This window comes from Molossus molossus, unplaced genomic scaffold (genome assembly GCF_014108415.1).
Source record: "Molossus molossus isolate mMolMol1 unplaced genomic scaffold, mMolMol1.p scaffold_m16_p_17, whole genome shotgun sequence".
Taxonomy (NCBI): Eukaryota; Metazoa; Chordata; class Mammalia; order Chiroptera; family Molossidae; genus Molossus; species Molossus molossus.
This window is the reverse complement of record NW_023425352.1, coordinates 6626625-6648339: the sequence shown is the minus strand read 5'-3', so window position 1 is coordinate 6648339 and position 21715 is coordinate 6626625. Positions and strand designations below refer to the sequence as shown.

The following is a 21715-nucleotide window of genomic DNA, read 5'->3' as shown; positions in this document are numbered from 1 at the left end:
CGGAGGACGTGGGGGCGGGCCGCGCCTGCAGCTCCGCACTGGCTGCGAGAACGCGAACCGCGGGCCTGAGGCGCATTGGCTCGCACCTTGTCCCAGCGCTCGGAGTGGCCTGGCCGCGAAGTCTGAGCCTGAAGCCACCGGCCCTTTGAGGGCGCCGCGCATGTCCGCGCCCGCGCGTCCCTAATCCCTCTGGGGGCTAGGCTTCCAGGAACCCCCAGCCCGGGCTTCTCGACTCCGGAAATGCACTTTATTACTCTTTGGAAGGCTGGTAGGGCGGTCGGCAGGCTCCCCGGGCTCTGCGGCGAGCAGGAAGGGGCGTCCACGGAGTGCCTTGGACGCTGGGCCGGCGCCGGCTCCGCGCCCGGCCTCGCGCCCTGGGAGCCCAACTTGGCAGAAGTTTCGGGGTTGCTCGGAGGCCGGAACCAGCCGGGCTCCCGCTCTCCAGGCCTGGCACCACGCAGCTGTGTTGGACCCGGGACTAGGGAGGTGCGACGGGGAAGTTCACGCCTGGCACGCGCCGAACAGCCCCCCTCCCTCGGTGGGTAGTGGGCGCGGGCGGAGGGTCTTGGCGCGTGCGGCGGCCGGGCCACTGGCACTGCGCGGCCGGCTGGGAGGCCGGGATGGGCTTGGGTGCGGGCGCTGCTTGGTTGTACCACCCGGCCCAGCCTCGGGTGGTGCCACGGATAGGCGGCCAAGCGCCGCCAGGGCCCTGCTCCCTGCACGCTGCTCCCTGAGCAGGACTCCAGGGCCGGCGGGGCGCTGTCTCTCTAAGGTCACTGCCTGCTCCGGCACGATGTGGGGAGGACAGCTGGGCACTGGCCATCTGACTGACTCCGTCGTGACATCTGGGAGCCCACTGGTGTGTGGCACGCGAAGCGCTTGATGCCGCTATTTAAATGCAAATGTGAGGGGGCTCATTGAAGCCTCTCCCCGTAAATCCGCACAAAAGGAATACTTCCCACCCTCCGAGGAGGAGGAGGCGGCGACGGAGGCGGCGGCGGCGCGAGGGCCACCAGGGCAAATCGCGTTGAGCGGGGCCTTGAGCAGTAGCCGCTGCGGTCGCGGCCCGCGGGGTTCCCAGCGAAGGTCAGGCCCCGCCCGGCCTGGCCCCTGGGAGCGCTCTGTGAGCGGAGGCTGGACCAGCAGTCTCGGAGGACCTGCACAACTTGCAAAGTGTCAGTCTGCCCTCTCCTCGGCTTCCTCTACGTGGTGCTGGGCCCCCCTAGTCCCCTTGAAAGGGAGAAGGGTGGGGGCAGGGCTCCCGGGGAGGCTGCCGGGGGCAGGGGCGCTCCCAGCCTCTCTCAAGACGTCCAGGAATTGCCCTGCAGCCCTTCCCCCCCGCTTTGCGGCCTGGGTGCTCATCTCGCTCCTCTCTGCTGCTGCTCCCGCCCCATCAAAGCGAAAATCTGGGGTAGGGTAAGGTGGGGGCCGAGGAGGCTGCCCTCTTAGGCCCTCCGCAGCAGGCCCTTGTGGAGACCCTGCCCAGGCGGCCAGTCCTTGTGCTTGCAGCTCCGAGCCAGCAGTGGAGTGACAAAAAAGATAAAGTTGGTGAATGATAAAGACCGTATTTTCCACGCTTTGGGTGCGGGACCAGATGATCTAGAAAATGAGCTGAAATGGATTCAGCCTCCGAGCCTGTTGTGAGAGCAGCTGATTCCCCCATTTCGGGCCAGATGGCTGCTGAACACAGATTTGCATTCATTTTCGCTTAATATCGTCCAAAACAGTGGGGCAGCTGCATTTGTTGTCAAAAAGGTTTAAAACCCCTTTTCTTTCTGGGGCAGGATCGTTACCTTATGTGATGGGCTTATAGAACTTTTTTTCCCTCTTTAGTCAACAGTATCAGATTTAGAAGGATTTGTCTTTAAACCTTCTAATTTGGTAATCAGATTTAAATCGCCTTGGCGCGTGTAATCTGAATTAAAGATACTGTAAATGATTTTAAGCATGATACTTTCGTTCGCGCAAGGAAGGGGACACCTCCAGTTCGGGCTGGGCATTTTAGGAAGTGAGCTACAAAGAAAGCATTGTTTCCTATTTCTAACTTCATCGTTCCCCAGAAGGCATTTTGCATATTCTGACAATAACGCTGGCCTGGCCGCTTGCCTTGCGTGAGCCCCAGAGCAGCTAAGCACGCAGAGACAAAGCGACTTCTCAACCCCACCCTCCACCGATGGCCAACTTTATTTTGCGTTGTCTCTCCAGCAAGAAAGTGTTCCTTCCTACACTCAGTCTGCTGTGGGTGGAAAGCTCTGGGCTGATTAGGAATACAGAAATTTTCTTTTAATTTATCGTGAATAGTTTCCATACACTTTGATTTAAGGTTATTAACATTCTATAGACAGTGGCATCTTTAATATGTGGCGATCGCTTCTAAAGACTAATCTCATTACCCTCAAATAGTCATAAAATATGATTTTATTATACTTACGTATTTAATTACACGGCCGCACCGTAATGGATTTTGAGATGGGACCGGCGCAACAGCTTTGATAATTCACTTATCTTTGGCAATAGTCATTAACCCCCAACACCAGCAAAATAGATTGCTTTCCAACACATCTTTTTTTCTCACCCCTTCCAAGAGGCGTGGGGGTCCCCAGATAATGTATATCGGACTTCGATTTGCCCGATTAATTAAAATATTAACGTTCACACACTGCCAATTCATAAAAAGGGGAGTGCTACCCCAGACCCGGCAGGAAGAGGCTACCCTGCTACATCCTTGCACCTAGTAACCTGTTTTGGTTTTGTTTGTTTTAATCAAAAGGGCCTGATTTCGCTTTGCAGGGAAGTGCCAGGACAGCTCTTGGTCGTCCCCTGGGTCTCCAATGCGTGTCGCGCAGACGTCCTTTGGGCGGGCGGTGCGCCTGGACTCCGAATCCCTGCTGCAGGAGCCCGGCCGCTCGTCCCACGAGCTGCCCGCGCCCCGCTGCCCTCCCGATTCCTCGAAACCAGGTCGGAAAGACGCGCGCCGCGCGCCTACCCGGGCCCGGCGTCACCAAAGACAGGACCCGGGAGCCCGCGACGTCCGCTCAGCTTTTAGAGCGGCTGGCGCCGGGGAGGTCTGGGCACCGCGTAGGGCGCGCAGCCGGACACCCGGCTCCAGGTCGCCGGAGAGGCCGGGCGCGCTTCCTGTCCGCTCTGAGAGCCCGGAGCCTTCTTTGTTACTCGCCGCGGCTAAGGATCGGCCGGGGGACGGGGTCTCCCTTGGCTACCGGGAAAGAGAGAGAGAGCATCTGGCAGAGCCCACCTCCGACGTGGGCCCCAACCAGGCATTAGGCGGCCTCCACCTAGGCAGCAAACACTGGCATCCGGCGAGGACCAGACGGGGGCAGACCGGCCCCCCAACAGCCTTAGGTCTGATTGGAAACTAGGCTGAGCTGCGCGCCCCGCCTAGGCGAGGGAGCCCTGCTTCCCCCCTGCTGCAGCCCCCAGCCCGTTGCTTGCCCCTCCAGCTCCCTCCGTGCGGCCTGCTTGCCTTTTCTCACTTTTCCCTTTGGGCTGCCCCAGAGAGAGCTGCGGCCCTTTGCATTTATTGCATACATTTGGGCAACTTGGGGCGCCTCGGCATGTTACCCCCTCCTTCCCACCGTGTTTTGACTGTCTCTCTGATTTGGGGAGGAGGTACTGAGGGGCCAAGCTGCAATCGTGCACTGGTTGTTTCATTTCAAGATTTATTTGGGCGAGTAGTAACTTCCTTGGCTGCGGGTGGGCGCGAGGAGCCGCGGCGCGAGGAAGGGGTGGCGGCGGCGCTTGGTGGCGCTCGGCGGCGGCGGGGCTCGCGGGGCTCGCAGGGCTCGGGCCGGCTCGCGGCGCCGTCAGGCAGTCAGTCGGCGAGCGCGGCGGCGGCAGCGAGGGGCGCGGCGAGGGGCGGCCGCTCCCATATATGGCGCAGGCGCCGCCCCCCGACGTCACCCTCTGACAGCGCCGCTCCCGGGGGCTTCGAGTTTTGGCTCCCGGGAAAGGGTCCATTCCTCGGGGAGAGAGGGCTGAGTTTTGTGCGCCTCCGTCCGCTGCGCGCGCCGCTCCAGGCCCCGCCGCGCCCCGCCTGCGCCCGGGACTGCGCCGCGGCACTCACTGCCCCGTTTATTTGTCTTTGGAGCAGGCGGGCCGCGCCAGAAGCGGACGATCCCGCAGTGTCCTGCAGCCGCGGACACCGCCTGGCTAGGATGACACCACGTTGAGCGCGCCTGCAAACAACAACAACAACAGCCTGCGCCGCGGCCGCGCGTCCTGCTTCTCCTGCTTCTCCAGAGCACCGCGTCGCCACCGGTGTAGCCGCCGGTGTAGTCGCCCCCGCGCCCCCCGGCCGTCCGGAGCGCCCGGCCGCCAGTGTATGTCGTGCCTGCCCGGGACGGGCTGAAGCCGGCGGCGGGCCGGACCGCAGGCGCCGAGCAGGGCGAGCGCGGCCAGGGCAGACGCCTGCCGCCAAGCCCCGAGCGCCGCTGCTCGCGGAAGCGCTTTCGGCCGGGAGCTGCGGCCGCCGCCAGCAGTTTTCATGTTTGGGATTCAGGAGAATATTCCGCGCGGGGGGACGACCATGAAGGAGGAGCCGCTGGGCAGCGGCATGAACCCGGTGCGCTCGTGGATGCACACGGCGGGGGTGGTGGACGCCAACACGGCTGCCCAGAGGTACGTACCGGCCGGCGCCGCGCACCCCGGCCCGCGCCCCGGCCCCGCCGGGTCCCCGCAGCTGGCCGGCGCCGCGCTCCTCACCGGGCCGCTGTCTCTTTCCTCCCGCAGCGGCGTGGGGCTGGCGCGGGCGCACTTCGAGAAGCAGCCGCCCTCCAACCTCCGGAAATCCAATTTCTTCCACTTCGTGCTGGCGCTCTACGACAGGCAGGGGCAGCCGGTGGAGATCGAAAGGACCGCTTTTGTGGACTTTGTGGAGAAAGAGAAAGTAAGTGCGAGCACACAATCACACCCTCCATCTTTCTAGAAGTGGGAGGCAGGCGGTGCCCAAACACGGTGGCCCGGAGAGCCTCCCTCGGCGGCGGGGACGGCTCTGCCAGGCGCCCCCGCCGCCACGTGAGCCCGCCGGACCGCTGAGGGCTGGGCGACTTCTCTGCGCCCCCGGACTCATGCGGGGCCAGGAGGGCGCTGGGCTGCCAGCAGGAAAGTGACATCACCGCTTTGCTCCGAGCTAGGAATCCTGCCCTGTTTGCGGCCACAGGGCCTCGGTTGTGCAGGGGGACCGAGCGCAGTGGCCGCGCCGGACGCCTACCACACTAAATGCTGTTATTTATCGTTACTTTCAGGAGCCCAACAACGAGAAAACCAACAACGGCATTCACTATAAACTCCAGCTGTTGTACAGCAATGGTAAGTGGCCGCTGCTGCCTTCCCACGCAGCTCGCTCTCCTTGCCCGAGATGCTTAAAGGACATAAAGATTTTGAGATTAAAATGACATGGATGTAAACACGAAATCTTCTCATGGCATAGAAGGAAAACAAAACATAAACGATCAATAAGTCGATGGCACTTCACATGATTAACCGGTGGGGCTTGAAGTAGAAAGTAAAAAGCAGATCGATATGGGCGCTCCAGCTGAACATCACTTCTAAGTGACTTTTTTCAATTTTGCAAATTAATGTTAATTATTGAGATGGGGGTAGCTCCATACACTGGGCATAACTTCCTTCCTGGGCTGGAGATTCGTAAAAATCCTCGAGAGACATTAGAAAGAGTTCAGACTCTGTTTCCATCTCTTGCTTTCTGTTTTCTAAAAATAAATGACCACATGGGCCCACCGGTATGGCAGCCAGGCCTGCTCTCGGCTGGGCAGATTTCTTGCACCTTTCCAGGCCAACCCTGAGAACCCTAAAATTCTTAATTAAGAAAAGAGAAAGGAAAAAAAAAAAAAAACGCCGGAGAAGTGACTGGGGTTTTCTTTCTTGCCTTTTAAAGGCCAAGCCTAAGTTTTGCTGCATCACGCAACTGTAGTCCCCGAGTCCCGGACTTCCTGTGCCCGGGTGCCCTTGCTAAAATCCTGATGAGAATGTGTCTCTGTGTGTATGTGTGCGTGTGTGTTTGTTTGTTTTCTTTCCACAGGAGTCAGAACGGAGCAGGATCTGTACGTTCGACTCATAGATTCAATGACCAAACAGGTGAGAAAGTTTAAGCGTCTGCAGGAGTTTTCACTGCTCAGGGGGTTGCTGGGGTTCAGAGACGATCGGGCTGACAAATGGGTCTCCTGTTTTTGTTTTTCACTTGGTTTCCTTGACGTGCTAATGAGAATTCCATATTTATTGGAATAAATGAAGCAATTGGTAAAATAGTTTATGTTGTCATTAGAACAGGACAGATATGCTTTATTAAATGGCTTGTGATTGGATTCAAATTCTCTCTTAATTAATTATGGTAATTAATATTTGACAGAAAAATTTCAAGATGCCCCCTTCCATGTATTTTTGAACATTTTTTTTTTCTTTCGCCTTGGACTCATTTCATTGATTTTCCCCCCCATAACAATGGCAACTAATTCCTTTCCAAAGCCCAGTGAGTGGGACTTGATTAGTTCATTTTTTCTCCTTTCCAGTATGATGGTCTAGTAGCACGAGACGTTTATTTGGATTTAAAAGTTAAATGTGTTGGGGTGAAAAGTCAGCTTGTTCTCCTCTAGTCCATCTTCACCTCTAGGCCCCCCATCTCCATAATTCAAACTCCGAGCTCCAGGGGTCACCCAAACCCGCCCATTGCTCTGAGCGCAGCCCTGGCTCCCTCTCCTACCCTCTGTCATACCTTGTAAATAACATAATTACAAGCAGTTCCTTATTAAATTATTTAACCTGTCTTGGTCAACTTTCCCGAGGATAACTATTGGCTCTCAGTAATGTCATTAAGTGCAGAAAAGCGCTTCCTTGCTTTTTGACATTGTGCAGTTTCTGGCTGGTTTTGTGCTGGGTGGTATGTTGTTGTGCAGTTGTTTTAGAGATTTTACTCCTCTTTTCTAAAAAAAAAAAATAGAGGGCTGGGGGAGGGGCAGGTCCAATGTGTAAATTAAATCCACTTGGCACGGATTGATTTAAAATATAGTTCCAAGATGGGCTTCAGGCTTGGAAATGAAAGTGCAGTCTTCGTTCCTGATGCTAACTTTAAGAATGCGAGCCAGTGAAAGCTCCTCCATGCTTCCTGCAGCCCAGCACCCATGCTTCCCACTCTGCAAGGCAATTCCTTTTCTGATTTTACTTCCCCTTTAGAAAGTTTGTCCTTACTTAGGCAAGGAGCGCGTTAGATTTTAATGTCTGCAGCAGTAAAAAAAAAAAAAAAAGTGTGGTTTTTTCTTAGAGTAAAACAAATCTGACAGGTAAACGGTGCTCTTTCTGACAAAGACAGGCGGTGTGCCCTTCGGTAATTATTTCACTCGGTTTCAGAGAAGCCTCTGGAAATCAGGTTGCTCCTTGACAGGGTACTTTTCTTTGTACATAAGGGCTGATGTTTTTGGAAAACGCTGTAGTCTAATGAAGTGGTTGATGTAGGCAGCACTAAGTTTTCCTGTTTGTTGCAGAGAGAAGGAGGATTTGTTTCAAGTACACTTTTATTGTTCATTTAGCCACGGACCTTTGCAGTATAAACAGGGCTGAAAATAAAGGCATTTAATCTCCTCTCACTGGCGGGGATTGAGGGGGGAAAAAGGAAAGAAATAGCCCAGCAACTGATCAAAGAGTCAATGGCGCTGAACCGACAGTTTATGGATTTCTGTTTGTGCTACAAAATAAAAAATAAATCAAATATAAATACGGGGCTCCACCCGAGGACAAGCCGCGCGCTCAGAAGAGCTGGTGCCGGCCGCGCGCCCTCCAGCGCCAGGCGCCCGTTTGCCTGCAGTGACACTGTGGTTTGGAGAGGGGTTGGGAAGGCTGGGGGAGAGGGGCTCCCAAGGACCCTGCCCTCTTCCTGGAGGGAAGCCCGGGTTTCCTCGGGAAGGGGCTTTGTCCGCCTGGAAGTAGAGGAGAGTGTCAGAAGTGCCCGAGGAGGTTGGAAGTAATTTCCAGATAATTGGGGGTGGGGTGGGGGTGGCGAGAACTGGAGAGGGGGCTCCCCTCCCCCTTCCGTAGAATTTTCTGCCGGGAACTTGCGGCTCCTGGCCCCCGCCCCCTGCCCCTCCTCCGGGGCCTTTTCTCCCCCTTCTTTTCTTTTCCTTATTTTATTTTTTTTTTCTGCACTGCCGGCGGCGGGGCTGGCGCGGGCGGCCCCAGCTCGGATTCCCGGCGGCGGAGCGGGTGAGCGCCGTGGTGAGCGCACCTAGGGCTGTGCACCATCTGGCGGAGCCTCTGCTCAAAACCTACCCGAGCGTGTGCGCAGACACTGCCTTTTTACCCGAGAAAAATCATTGTTAGCAGTTTCAAAATAAACACCAGATTGGCCATTAGCACTTTCTTTCCAAATATCATCCAGCGAGGAGCACGTGGCCGGCGGGGCCAGACGCCCGGGGCCCCGAACACTCCTGTCTAGAGCCCGAGAGGCTTGGGCCCGGTGTGGCCACGGGCGGCTGCTGCGTCCCGGCCTCAGAGCCACCCGCCGCGTGCAGAGCGCTGCGGGGCCCGGCTGGCAGGGAGGCCCGCAGGCTCGGGGAGGCGATGGGGTCCAGTGGGCGGCCCACCTCTGGCAGGCACCTGGGCTTGAACGGCAGCGAGCGGGCGGGCGCCCCTCTTGCCCGAGCACACGGATCCCGCAGGGTGGACATGGCTCTGGGCTCCAGGCGAACTGCTGTCCCGGCTGGCTCTTTCCGGATTCTTTAGTTAGTGTGTTCTCAGCGGTCTCTTCCAACAGGAAGATTGGAACTCGGTGTAGACAGTGGTCTGAGGACTCGGCCCTAAGGCAGTGCGGGTAGCCTGGTGTGCCCAGGTCGATGCCAATGCGCCCTGGCTCCCAGCACCCTGGACTTGTCCCAGCCTATGACACCAGCGTCTGAGCTGAAGGCCGGTGCAGGCCAGGAGGGCGCCCTGGAGAGGAGGCCGCTTTGGCCGAGCCTTGCTCCCGGTGACCTGCCGGGAGGGTGGCCTGGGTGGGCCGAGTCGCCTCCCTTGCCGCTGTGCACCTGCCGCCTGCCGGCTGTGAGGTGTGGGGGCGACTGGAGGCCAAAGCCGGGGCGCTTGGTAATCCCCGCCTCTTCTTGTTCCCGAGCAGGCCATCGTCTATGAGGGCCAGGACAAGAACCCAGAGATGTGCCGCGTGCTGCTGACCCACGAGATCATGTGCAGGTGAGCCGCGGCGGCCAGGCGGGCGGGCGGTGGGCGGGCGGGCGGTGGGCGGGCAGGCGGCCTCGGAGCCAGCTGCGGCTACAAAGGACGCCGCGTCCTGGCGCCTCCACCCCGCTAGGCTTTGGGATGGGGTTCGATTGAAATGTAATCGGCTGGCCGCAAGCTGCAGCCCTGGAGCCCTGTTCATTCTCCCCGTGACGACGGTCCCCACGACCCGCTGCTCAGCAGAGCCGATTAATATGTTGGCCTTGTCTTGTCGCTGCTATGTCAAAAATGAAAACGGGTCCTGGGTGATGCCTGTGTCCTCCCTGCCGAGGAGTCAGGGATCGCTCCCAGGCACTTGACTACTTTCTGCAGCGCTCACGTCCTGAGCTGTACAGTCGGCTGCTATTGATAAAAGGAAACTCTTCTGTACTTATTACAGAGCTGAGTGTGCGGGAGTTGGACTGGGAGCCTGTCAGTTAACCTCTTGCCCAGAGCAGCCAGGCATCCGTCCCATGGTTGGTACAGAGTGGCGCTTTCCTTGAGATCTCTGTCAGAGAGCAGTTTCCCACCTGTTTTTTTTTTTTTTCCCCTCTCTTTCTAACTACCACAAGAGTTTCACCCCTACATGGCAAATAAAAATGCATCGTTGACTCTGTATGGGCGGCATGTGAAATGTCGTGGCGAGGAGTGACAAGGGCCTGCGTTGCAGGCTACAGGCGACAGTAGCGGGCGCTGACTCTGCGGGGCAGGCTCTGCCTGGCTTCCATGCCGGCTGCCTAAATGCCATTTCTGAGCAGACATATTGTTACAGCACTAATATACAAAAGCTGACTTTTTCTCATATCAGGTAATAAATATAAATTACAACCAATAAAGTGGAATTTCTTTATTATCCACTTCTGCATGTACTGCAATTAACATAGAAAGCGCACAGATGTGATTTAAGCTCTAAGTGGAAGACTGTAGACTTTCTTTAATCACTTTAGCTGTCAGCTTTAAAAGGCTTTATATACTTTGCCTACCATATGGTGTTAATTTAGCTAATTTAGACATGTAACCATTATACAAGTATGCTTTTTTAAAATGCAAGAAGCATAACATTTTTGTTTCATTTCTGCTTTAATTAAAGTTTCAATAACAGAGTTAAGGTAGGCTTAAAGAAGGAACAATACAAGTTTCTGATAGATTGATGCATGCTTTTGTGGTTATAATTAATAAATGCCCAAAAGAAATATTGGTTGAAGGTGGCATCTTGCATCTTTTCCAGAAATAACAGCTTGACAATTAGAGGTAAACAAAAGCTGAAGCTGTGAAAAGTTATTCCCAAGCCTCCTGCCTCCCCTTCTCCTCAGTTCACTGCAAAGACAAACACCGACAACATGTTTTCCATATTTTAGCATCACAATTTAGAAGGTAGCTCTGTTACCCTACTCCTAGGAACAGATATGTTCAACTCTGCTCCTTCTGGTAGAAAGTTACACCCTAAGTTTAGCCACAGAGCACGTGAACTCGCTGGGTTTAAATTTGCCAAACTGCCTTGGTAGGATAACATATTCTGTTGACTCCAGCCGCTTTACTGTCAGACTTTAAAAAAAAAAATTACAAGTCGGGCATAAAAGGACGAAATGCGTATTAAAACCACTGTTTACAATTACTCCACAGCCGGTGCTGTGACAAGAAAAGTTGTGGCAATAGAAACGAGACACCCTCAGACCCTGTAATCATTGACAGGTAAGGATGACTTCTTTATTTTTTCAAAACAAAACCGCAGCAGCAGCCAAAGCTCTTGCCTTGCTTGGTTTCCAGTTGCTCCCTGTCTTTGAGGCTGGGTTGAGCTCCTCTTGAGCGTTGCAGCATTTGTTGTCCGCGTGCGTTATCATGCACAGGTGGGTTGACTTGGAAACCTGGAGGCTCGCTCTGTGGGGATTCGGTAATTGCTTTCGAGTTGTCAAGGGAAGCAGTTTCATCTGCCACCGCTCTCACTGTGAGGAGCACTTTATGCCTAGAGAGTTTCTGGCTTTAAACCCAGAGATATGTCATAAAATGCTTTTTGCTAATTTGTTAACAAGTATTTCATTTTTGCATTATTTTTATCTCGGATGATAGCCGAAGTTGAGACTTGGGTGGTGTTACTGTTGTAATTGTTGCCCAGTGTTAGAATGAATTTAATCTGCTCTCAATTAGTTGCAAAATGTCTCCTAATTTTTTTCCAATTGTGGCTGTCGTTTTATGTCAAGTAGCAAATATGTAACTAACAAACCAAAGTTGTTATAATTGAAACTAATTACACATGCTGGTTACATTTTCCAACATTAATTTCCATAACTAGATGAGCTGTATGCATTCTTTACATTTGCTGCTCTTCATCTTGCTATTTATCATGTTCCTTGGGCCACATTGCATCCTTTTAAGCCACTAATCATCAGCCCTAATAGTGTTAATGTGCCTTTGGTGTTGCTTTAGTTGAAACAACAAAAACACCACCACCCTCTTCCAGAACACTCACCCCCATCGCTGGGTTTCTGTGACTTGGAGGAGGGAGGATTTCTTTCTTCCCAACAATGGGTAACAACAGCAAAATGCCCAGGGTGTGATGGACTGCAGATTTTGAAATTGGTACCCAAATCGAATAAATGTTAGACGTGTACACATGACGCCAGTTTTGTGAAGCAGAGGTTTAGACTGTTTTGAAGAGGGGTTGGATTTCAGCTGCTTTCATGACAAAGTTATCTTTTGATCATGAACTTTTGCTGTCCAGTGTCTGAAAAATTAAACCCGGAAAACTCCACGAGTTAAGCCTAAAGAAATCTGCGCCACCAGCGGAGAGCAATGCTAATGTTGAACTAGCTGGAGTAGCTGTTTGCTTAGTGGGGAATGCTCGGTATCTGGCAGAAGGGACGGCTCTCTTATTAGTAATCAAATAGGGTTGACCAGTTGTGGCCGTCACTCAGGCAGTGAGAACAAGTTCAACACTTTATAGAACTCCGACTACAAAAATCAATAGCATTATATTTGTCTTTAGTGTGGTGGTTATGGAAATCTTCCAGCCTCGGATTGTTGTCTTGTACCTGAATTTATTTTGTTTTCATGATTGGCTCGAAGTGTTTGAGTAGCTCTTAGGAACTTGTCTGACTGTAAGATGCTTGAAAAGGCAGCGTGTGTTTGCTCGAAATGCAGCATTGTGAAGTGTTTCATCTTCTGAGTTGTCTTCAATTTGTGATGTTTCTACATTTAAGCAGCTGGCTTGCTTTCAGATGGTGAGGTTTTCAGCGTGGCACAATAATCAAGTAGCCGTGTTGATTCAACCAACATTTTGGATGCTGTGTTTCCCCTTCAAAATCACTTTGGGTTTGTGTAACAGTCAATCACTTATTGACTATTGATACTGAATAATCTTTAATACTGAGTGTTATCGCACAATCGGGAATATCTCTCCTACGTATGCAGAAATATACTCGTTAATTCTTGTCTGAGTGAATGCTCTCTTATCTTTGGTTAATTAAAATATGTGCTAAGATTACTGATACCTCTCTAACCTAGAGAAGTGTGTGATCATTTGATATTCTAGAAGCATGAGAGGAGGGAAAAATGTAAAAACATTTGGTTAATGGGTTTACCAAGTTTATTTGAATAAGGAGGATTGCAGCTCCATTTACGCCTGGCATAAATGCTTTGGAGGTCTTAATTATTGATGAAAATCTGCTCTGCTTCTAAATTCAAAGATATGACAATTTTATAGGAATTTTAATCACCTTCCATGTTAGGGATGTTAAGGTAAAGATAGTTTTATGTAATGACAAATGGGGTGTACATTTTTACCATTCTTAAGAGAGCTGTCACTTATAATGACAAAATACTATTCACATTTTGTTGCTTAATGTCAGTCCTGCGTGGAGGTTGCGGTATTGGCACAATCTTCATTTTAAGGCGTAGTTCCAAGGGGAAATGAAGAATTTAGTGTTCACTATGGCAAGTTGTGTTCATCAGAGAAAGAAAAATGCCTGTGGGAGGGGACGGTCTTTATCGCGATGTGTTTCAGTTTCATAACAAGCATTTCTGTGGGGTGTGTGTTGCCTCCTAAAACTAGTTGCTTATGTTGAGCTTCTGGCCCGGGTTTTCTCTCGAGTCCTGCAGAATAAAATACCCCCTCAGACTGGTGAGTCAGTCCACAGGTCCCCATCAGCACTGTCATTACTTGGTTAGTTGGCTTAAAAAAGAATTATATACAACGTGCCTCGCCAGCTCCTCGTGGCCTTTGGATACATTTAGCAGTTTCTGACCAGATAAGGCATATTTGTCCTGAGGATATAAACCAATAATTCCAACCTGAATTGAGATCAATGGGCCCACGTTTGTTCTAGCCCCTACCGAGGAGGCTCTTCCGCAGGCCCAGCCTGCCTGCTCGTGTGATGAGAACAGAGAAGTCGGCTCCCCACTCTGGCAGGCAAATCACATTCTGGAGACTCTGACGCCTTAAGTCAATTAATTACATAATTTAGTTCGGTTATCTTTCAGAAACATGAAATACTCCTGAAAAGCTTGGAAGACCCTTACAGTTAAAGAGAGGGTAAAAGTGAGGGTGTTTCGTGCTATGAAACCCTTTTATTGTGAAGGTTTCACTTACCTTAACTGTTTTCTTCCTTGTAAAGCAATGCTAGAGAAACCGTCTTTTATTATTCCACAAATATAATTATACTGCAGTGTATGTAAAAGAATAGAACAACTCTTGGGATAAAGGAGAAATGTAACGTTGTAAGGTAAAAGCATGGTCAGTAAAGAGCTACTACGGTAGGAAGCATGTGTGTGGACTGGAGTGGCCTGCAGAGAGCCAGAAGCAAGGGAGGGGGGCACGTGTGTGTGTACACACCATGCACACACACCCACATACATGCGTGTGTGTGTATATGTGTGTGTACCCACACGTAATGTTTTACGGTATTGCTGAAAAGGATGGGGTATCATTTTCCTCATGGAATAATGTTTTCTGGGAAAACACAAAAGCAGATGGTCTTCATTAGGAACACCCATTGTCCACACAGCCCAGCTAGGAGCAGATGAATCTCTCCTGTCTCACCCGTGCATTCCAAGGGCTGTGAATGATTACAGGATGTCGGTGTAGCTGCTAAACCAAAACCACACTTTGGCTGTCGTCCTCCTGTGCCATCCCATTTTGGGGTGTCGCCTGAGGCCCGGTGGACGTGCCCGGGGAGGCGCATGCTCTTACCTCTGTCCCTGCCTGGCCGAGTGGACCGGAGCTCAGGGTCCAACTGTTGCGACTGGGCAGGCAGACAGTGGGGTGGCCGGAGCCGGGTGCTGGGACGCCCGAACGGGCCAGGTCGCACACAGGGCTCCGTGCAGTGCCTGGAGGGAGCATGCTCGGCGGGGTGTTTCCAGATGGCACGGTCTCAGGCGTCCCACGCGCTGGCATCTCTGTGGCAGCAGGGCCCCCTCCCCAGCGAATCTGGCATCGGTCTATGGAGTTCGGGAGACTTATCATTCCAAGTCTGTCCTACTTTCCTGTCTGGAAGCCAGACATCTGTTTATTCCATTTTCTTTCATACAGAGTTTGGAATAGCTCTGGTTGGGGGGCGGGGGGCAAAGTTTTGTCATATTTAACAGCTGTTACAAAATTTCAACCCTGTGGGCTCTGAAAATACTTTTCAGCTGACCTCAGATTTTTATACATAACTGACATGAGGTTGCAGAAAGATATTATTTACTTAACCTCTCATTGTGTGCAATTTCACGTTGTCCTTAGTCTCATGCCCACACCCCAGCCCTTTTAACTCCGCACCCCACCCCCCAGAGCCGCTCTGATTCATTTACAAGTTTGAAGTTTACACCTTTACAGCGATTGCAGAACGGTGGCCGAAGACCGGTGGGAGATTTTCTTTCTTTCTTTCCTTCTCTCTCTCTCTCTCTCTCTTTTTTTTTAGTCAACAGTGTTTCCTTTCACTTCCTGTCACAAAGGTCAAAGAGAGCGACCTTTGCTGGCAGCCCTCCCACTGAATTATTCATGGCATTGACTTTTTGTCAGCACACACAGTTGTGCTCTGGGACGTTTTATTCATTTACCTCATTTAAAGCGCCTTTCTGCACCTGTTCAAGTATTAATATCATGTAATTTGGGCCTAATGCCGATTTTGCTGAACACTCATTATATTTTTTATTAGCTATATTTCCAAACGATTATGTATGATTATTACCAAGCCTTACAAACAGCACTGGGTTATTCCCTAGCCCCTTACATCTTCTTGTCAGGTTGTTTTCAGAAGCGGGGAGGATAAACATTTGACCAGTCCCAATGTTTTCATTCCACTCCATCTCCAAGCGCAGAACTTAAAGCTTCCTCCCTCATGGCTTTGCACGAGCGTGATTAAATCCAACTCCGAGGGAGCTGTACAAATGCCAACATTTATAAGGTCAACGCTTTTGTTAAAAATGCTATGTAAATGAGGATCTGCAAAAAGGGACATTAAATAAAATTAAATTCATTGTCTTCTTTAATGTCATTTACATTTTGGCTAAGCCCCGGCCTGTCAAGGAGGATTTTAAAAATAATTTTAATTACACACCATTTAGTGATCCAAGGTTTTCTATTCAGCAGCGTTTGGATAACCTGCAAAACGGAGACTGTTTATTAACTTCTTAAGCGACAGCTTGTCATTTCACCCGCATAGCGCAATGAAAACAGTATAGTTTGGTGTTAATTTTTCCTTCTCGGTTTCCTTAAAGATGTGAATATAATTATCAGCTGGTAGGCCCCGGCATTCTGGAGACCTCTTCTTGGTATTGGCTGTGGGTTTGAGATGCTCTTTGGTTCGGGGTCTGTTTTAATACATCGAGACTTCAGTGAAGGGAAAATATTGGCTGGAGATTTGGCAATCTGAAAGCACACTTTGGATGAATGGACGTGGCTACAAAGAATCTGATTTTGCCTGGCACCGGCCCCGTTGGCGCCGCGCTCAGGTGTGAATGGCTGTTTTATTCCCTGGCACACCAGTGGAGAGAGGCAAAAAGTTCACCGCGCTCATTCATTCTCTAACAATTTTTTTTTTTCATAAACTTCGGAAAATAAACAGAAAGGGAAGAGCTGCATTACGGAGTCACAATGCCAGGCTTTCATTTAAATAGGGAGACTCCCGAAACAGTGCCCACCTCGCAGGTTTCCCTCTCCTGGCAGCGCCGAGGTGGAGCCTGCATCGCCCCTGCGGCGTCTGTGTGCCACCGCAGTGCTGCCAGGGCAGTTCAGGGCCAGGGTTAGGGTGGTCCCCACAGCCACCACCAGTCTCAGAGCCTGCATCTCCGATTCAGGCCGAGGAGGCCTGCAGAGATTTATGGTCGCCGGGCCTGGGGAAGGATCCAGGGCCAGGCCAGTGCAAAGCTGGGTTTTAAAACAAGCCACACACCCGTAATGACTTCCGCAACACTCTGCAGCACTCTGAGTCCTGTCCGCTTGTGCAGGGGGACGCCTCCTCGGGGACGCCTCCTCGGAGCCGCTGTGCACGGAGCCCCAGCAGCTCTCCGCTGGGTATGGATGTGCAGGGGCGGGGAGGGTTGGAAGCGGGCTGTCAGAAGCTATAGCCCAGGAGGGATGTTGACGCAAGCCATCCCGCGCCTCTGCGGCGGCCTTATCAGGTGAAAAGCAAAGATATTGCCAGTGCCTGTAATTGTGTTAGGATGGCTGGGATGAATTGGATTACCTTATGGAAAGCCGTCCAAACTCGGGGTTCTGGTACGCATGCTTACAGGAAGCGAATAATTACTCTCTGTGCACCAGAAGATAATTGGGGCTGGCCGGGCCTTCTCTGCCGCCCAAGAAGGGGAGAAGCTGGCCGGGCACAGTGTTCAGGACACAGACACGGAGGACGACAGTTCTCGCTGGTGGCTCACCCTGATGCTGTAATTTTTGGTTACTTTTCAAAGGTGGTGAATAATTTATCAGAATTCAAACTAACAGTGGCAACAGGAGGCACATTGGCGGAGATAAAAATTCCAGGCTCTAATGATGGAAATTGTCCTCGCAGACAGGAAGTGATTGACAAGTAGGGGTACAGGAAGTGAAAACTCCCCGAGCTTAACCTGTACTTGGCACAGATTCCAGAGCTTACACTCGGAGAAAATGAAAACCATTCACTGCCGTCAGCTCGCCAGAACACAAGCGCCTCTGTTTGTTTATCTTCATAGCAAATCTCCCCAAAATGTTTGTGGTCAAAACTCTATATAATGAGACATTATGCTGGTATTATTAATGCTTTAAAATAGAAATATGGCTATAATTTAGAAAAATAAGCGGAGGAATTTTGTGTGTCAAGGGTATTTTGGTGGTATTTTATAAGCCGCTTAGACTTCGGGGTAACTAGCGTTCATTAAATTGTGGAGAAAACTGTTTTCAAACTATTTATTCAGAAAACAGTCAGGCACATCTGTCAACATAATAAATGCTATAAATTGGCAAACAATTTGATGAAGAGCGCAGTGGGGGCGGGGAGGGGGTTGGCGACGCTCTCATGTCGGTTTTTGAATCTCTCTGTCCCCCTTCCCTTGACAAACAAAACAAATGAGAAATATCCCTCTGCAGTTCCTTCGCTGCAAGTCGCTCAGCTAGAAAATGCCCCCATGCCTGCCGGCCTCGGTGCCAGCAGCATCTGAAAACAGCAGAGAGGGGCCGAGCCTTCCCAGTCATTCGCGAGGAAATGAGTTTAACATGTGCGGAAAGCGGGGGCTCCAGCCTGCGCTGTTGTGGGACGCAGAGCCCAGGCCCCTCAGCGGAAGGAGTCGGCTCCAGCATGTCTCTGCTGGTGTGCAGGGAGTGCACATCTGGGGAGGAGGCTCCAGCCGCGCCCCCGCCCCGCCCCCACGCCCCTCCCCCCTCCCCCAGCAGAACACAGTTGGAGGCAGGGGGCCATGTCAGAACATCCAGACAAAACTCGGGCAGTGTTTAAGGCCCTGGAAACATTTGCCCTTGTGATGACGAATTTCCAGAGGGGGGAAGACCAACCTTGACCACAGAGGCTTGCCGTCCAGGTAAAGGCTTTGACCAGGGTTCCACTCCCGCCGCCCCTGCAGCAGGGTTTCACGGAAGGGGAAGGCTTTCCCTGAAGTGGCCAGCGTGCATGTTGTGGAGTCACCGAGAAGCAGGTCTGGAGCCTGTGCCTGGTCTGGGGCCGTATGAAGGTGACATGCAGCACAAACATGGGATTCGATTATGGCCATAGGCAGCAAGCCTTCTCCAGTTGTGCTCATGGGGGTGGGGAACAGGCCTGACAGAAGGGACAGTGGGGCTGGGTGCCCTTTTATTTTAAATAACACCCAACAAAGCCAACTTGGCATTGGGGAGGGGTCAGGGATGCTTCTCTCCAGTCCTGTTGAGGAGGGGTTCTCCCTGGGGGTCCCCTGAGTTTTCTCAATCCTTGAGCATCAGGGGGTGTGGTTTGCAGGCACCTATATGGTGTTCTGAGAGGTTCATGCAGATGTCCTTCCTAAGTTGTCGTGGCTCAGAACCACGGGTCCAGCTCCATAGAACAGCATCCCAGTGCCAGGAGGAAAGACTGGGAGATACATATGGTGCTGGGGAACTGGTGGCCACAGAGCAGAGACACCAAAGCCACACCTGTACTAGCTGCAGACCACCCTGGCTTTGCATTTTGTTCCTCTGTATTTGATATAGATTCCTGATAATGCTTTTTAGAAAAATTAAGACTTCATTTTGGGAGCAATTTTAGGTTTACAGAAACATGGGCAGAAAGTAGAGTGAGTCCCTTTGTCAACCCCCCCCCCCACACACACACACGCACAGTTTCCCTTTTAGTAACAGCTTGCATTAGTGAGATACATTGTTGCAGTTGATGAACCAACATGGATCATTGTGATGAACTAAAGTCCATAGTTTGCATTGGGGTTCACTGGGTGTTGCACATCCTATGAGTTTTGACAAATGCGTGATAACATGTGCCCGCCTTTTAATATCATACAGTGTAGTTTCACTGCCCTAAACATCCCCTGTGCTCTGCCCATTTAAAGCAACCCCACCCCCCGCCACCACTTGACTCTCTCTAGTTTTGTCTTTTCCAGAATGTCATGTAGTTGGAATCATATAACATGTAACCTTTTCAGATGGGCTTCTTACACTTAGTGATGTGGATTTAAGGTTCTTCCATGTGTTTTTGTGACTTCCTAGCCACTGAGGATACTTTTTGAAGTTCAGGGTTTTTTTTGTGTTTTTTTTTTTTTTCCCTCCTTAAAGGTTTCTGAGCAGTATTTCCCCTTCCTTTTAACGTCCTGGTGTTTGGTAATAAAATCCTTTAGTCCTGAGTTTACTGTAGCTCATGGAGTTTTCATACTTAGATGTTGTCTGTGGGTTTCTGGTGGCTTTTGGGAGTTGACATGCCCCACCCCATTTTATTTTTCCTTAAAGCAGTTAGCTTCTTTGCAAAGAAATGAAAACATTTAAACTGCTTACCGAGAATTTATTTAAGCGGTATGACTCCATTTTGCTTATTATCAGGTCTTTTCCCCCTAAATAATACTTTTTTAGAATATTTAAGTTGCACAGGCCATCACAGGAACGTAAGTCACTGGGAAGGCCAATATGCCGTGCTGCGGCATAAAAACGGAATGAATTTGGCATTCAGTGTAGTTGTTGGCTTTTTTTTTTTTTTTTTTTTGTTTTAATAAATTAAACTACAAATTTTCCTAATTGCCAAACAAAATGTTAGGCCAGCTTTAGCCATTGCGGACAGTAAAACACAACATAAAACCTGCTGAGAGTTATATGTGGTATTTAATACGAGACAGAGTAATGCGCGGGTTTTTATGGTTAAGTATGAATTCACACCCACAGCATTTGTTTCACATTAGGAAAGGTTTGTAAATCAGATCAGTGTGCGGGGATGGGGTGGTCCCCGGCAGCCTCTCTGCGTCTCTCCTTCCTGATGTTTGGTTATTGGAAGTGCTGCCAAAGTGAGCCCCTCGTCCATTTCCATTTTCTCAATGAAGCGATTCGTCCTCTGACATCAGGAAGATTGGGTCAGGAAATAAGTGGAGGATTGGATTAGACGTGATGCTCATCCCCACCCTCCGAGGTCAGCGGCCTGATCCGGCCACCGGGCAGCAGCCATCAGTTACCAAGACGAGTACTGCCCATCGGTCGTTGGCCAGCGGCCGCCCCAGGGAAAGGTGGGAAGGATCTGGGAAAGTGCTTTCAGGGGGAAAAAATGGCAATAACTATCATTTGTTAAATTTGACAAGCAGGTTCTAAATGTAAGAGCCCTTTCTCCAACGATCATTACTTTGAACAAATAAATGAGTTATGCAAGTTAATAAACGGTGAGATTCCCCAGCCAGAGGTATGCCTTCGCGCAGCTCAAAAATAGTCCCTCCTCTGTCCCCCAGCCCCAAGAAATGACTGATTCCCTCCCACGTCCATTGGTCACCAAAGCTTTTGTGTTGGACTTAACTGCTCTTACGAAGTATAGTGTGCCAACAACTATCTAAGAAAAAGCTTTGCAATAAAAACAAACTTGCCTTGGCTCAGGGTTATATGCTTTATAGTTTCAAAAGGCTTTCATACGTGATTGTGAATAAAGCAAGGTACAGAAGTACCTTTTAACTTTAAGAAAAAAATGATTTGCCTGTTAGAAGTGTTGCGGTCAGAAGCGCATTTGCTGGGCTCGGGTTATTTGTCATGACAAGTGACTGCTGCTTATGTTTCCTGAGACCCCATTATAATTATCCCCAAACAATTATAGCATCCAGAACCCCATTCCAGCCCCAAACACATTTGTTCCCATTTATTAGACTGTGAGCAGTAACTAATTTACATTGTTTCAGAGTTCTGTGTTAGGGTAATTTATTGCGTGTGCTGGGGTCACACAGAGTTGACCAGTCGGTAGGGCGGACCCGCGCGAGGAGGGATGGAGGGTCCACAGACGTGCGGGCAGCAGAGCCAGGGGCATGGGATTTGAAAACGGCTACGGTCTTTTTAATCACGTTTTGATTTATTCTCTGTTACATTACTTGCTCTACTCTTGCTCCCTTTCTGGTTTTTAACAAATCAGAGCCTGGAAGGGATTTTTTTTTTTTTTTTTTTGGAAGGAAATGGAAGTGATATCTTCTAACGAGTGGAAACTTTTACTAATGCCCTGAATAAAATATTTGTCAGCGGCCTCCACTAAACGTAAAAGCACTCCGCAGAGGAAACAATGCCTTAACTGTTCCCTCCTCATCATAGCGGGTTTCGTTATCAAGTGGAGGAAAAAGGCTTGTTTAGGTGAAAATAATGATCATAAATAGAGCTGTATGGTGGGGCTGGGCAGGAGTGGTGATGGTGCCTGCTATCAAGACCTGCAATTCCAAGGAAATATGAGTGTTCTGATCCAGGGAAGCAGTAATTATCTTTTTGTGAAGAATGTACAATGGTGTCGGATGATGAATTGATCGCAGATTGGAAGCGTGGTTTCACTGTCGTGTACAGAGATAAGAGGGAGCCCCGGGACTGCTCATCGCTTCTGCTAGTTCACAG

At 50.7% G+C, this 21715-nt stretch overlaps 1 protein-coding gene across 9 annotated transcripts in view; it reads left to right on the top strand.

Moving 5' to 3' along the window:
* The first annotated feature begins 3973 nt into the window (after nucleotides 1-3973).
* Nucleotides 3974-21715, top strand: part of EBF3 (EBF transcription factor 3) — a 116511-nt gene continuing 98769 nt past the window's right edge. For 7 of the 9 annotated variants that reach the window (XM_036265441.1, XM_036265440.1, XM_036265438.1 and 4 more), the window contains exons 1-6: nucleotides 3974-4635; nucleotides 4747-4903; nucleotides 5262-5325; nucleotides 6056-6111; nucleotides 9134-9207; nucleotides 10855-10923. In XM_036265441.1, the coding sequence (XP_036121334.1) occupies nucleotides 4502-4635; nucleotides 4747-4903; nucleotides 5262-5325; nucleotides 6056-6111; nucleotides 9134-9207; nucleotides 10855-10923 (554 nt within the window). In that variant the 5' untranslated portion in view covers nucleotides 3974-4501. The remainder of the gene's footprint in view (nucleotides 4636-4746; nucleotides 4904-5261; nucleotides 5326-6055; nucleotides 6112-9133; nucleotides 9208-10854; nucleotides 10924-21715) is intronic. The other 2 variants (XM_036265437.1, XM_036265442.1) reach the window with 1 other exon arrangement.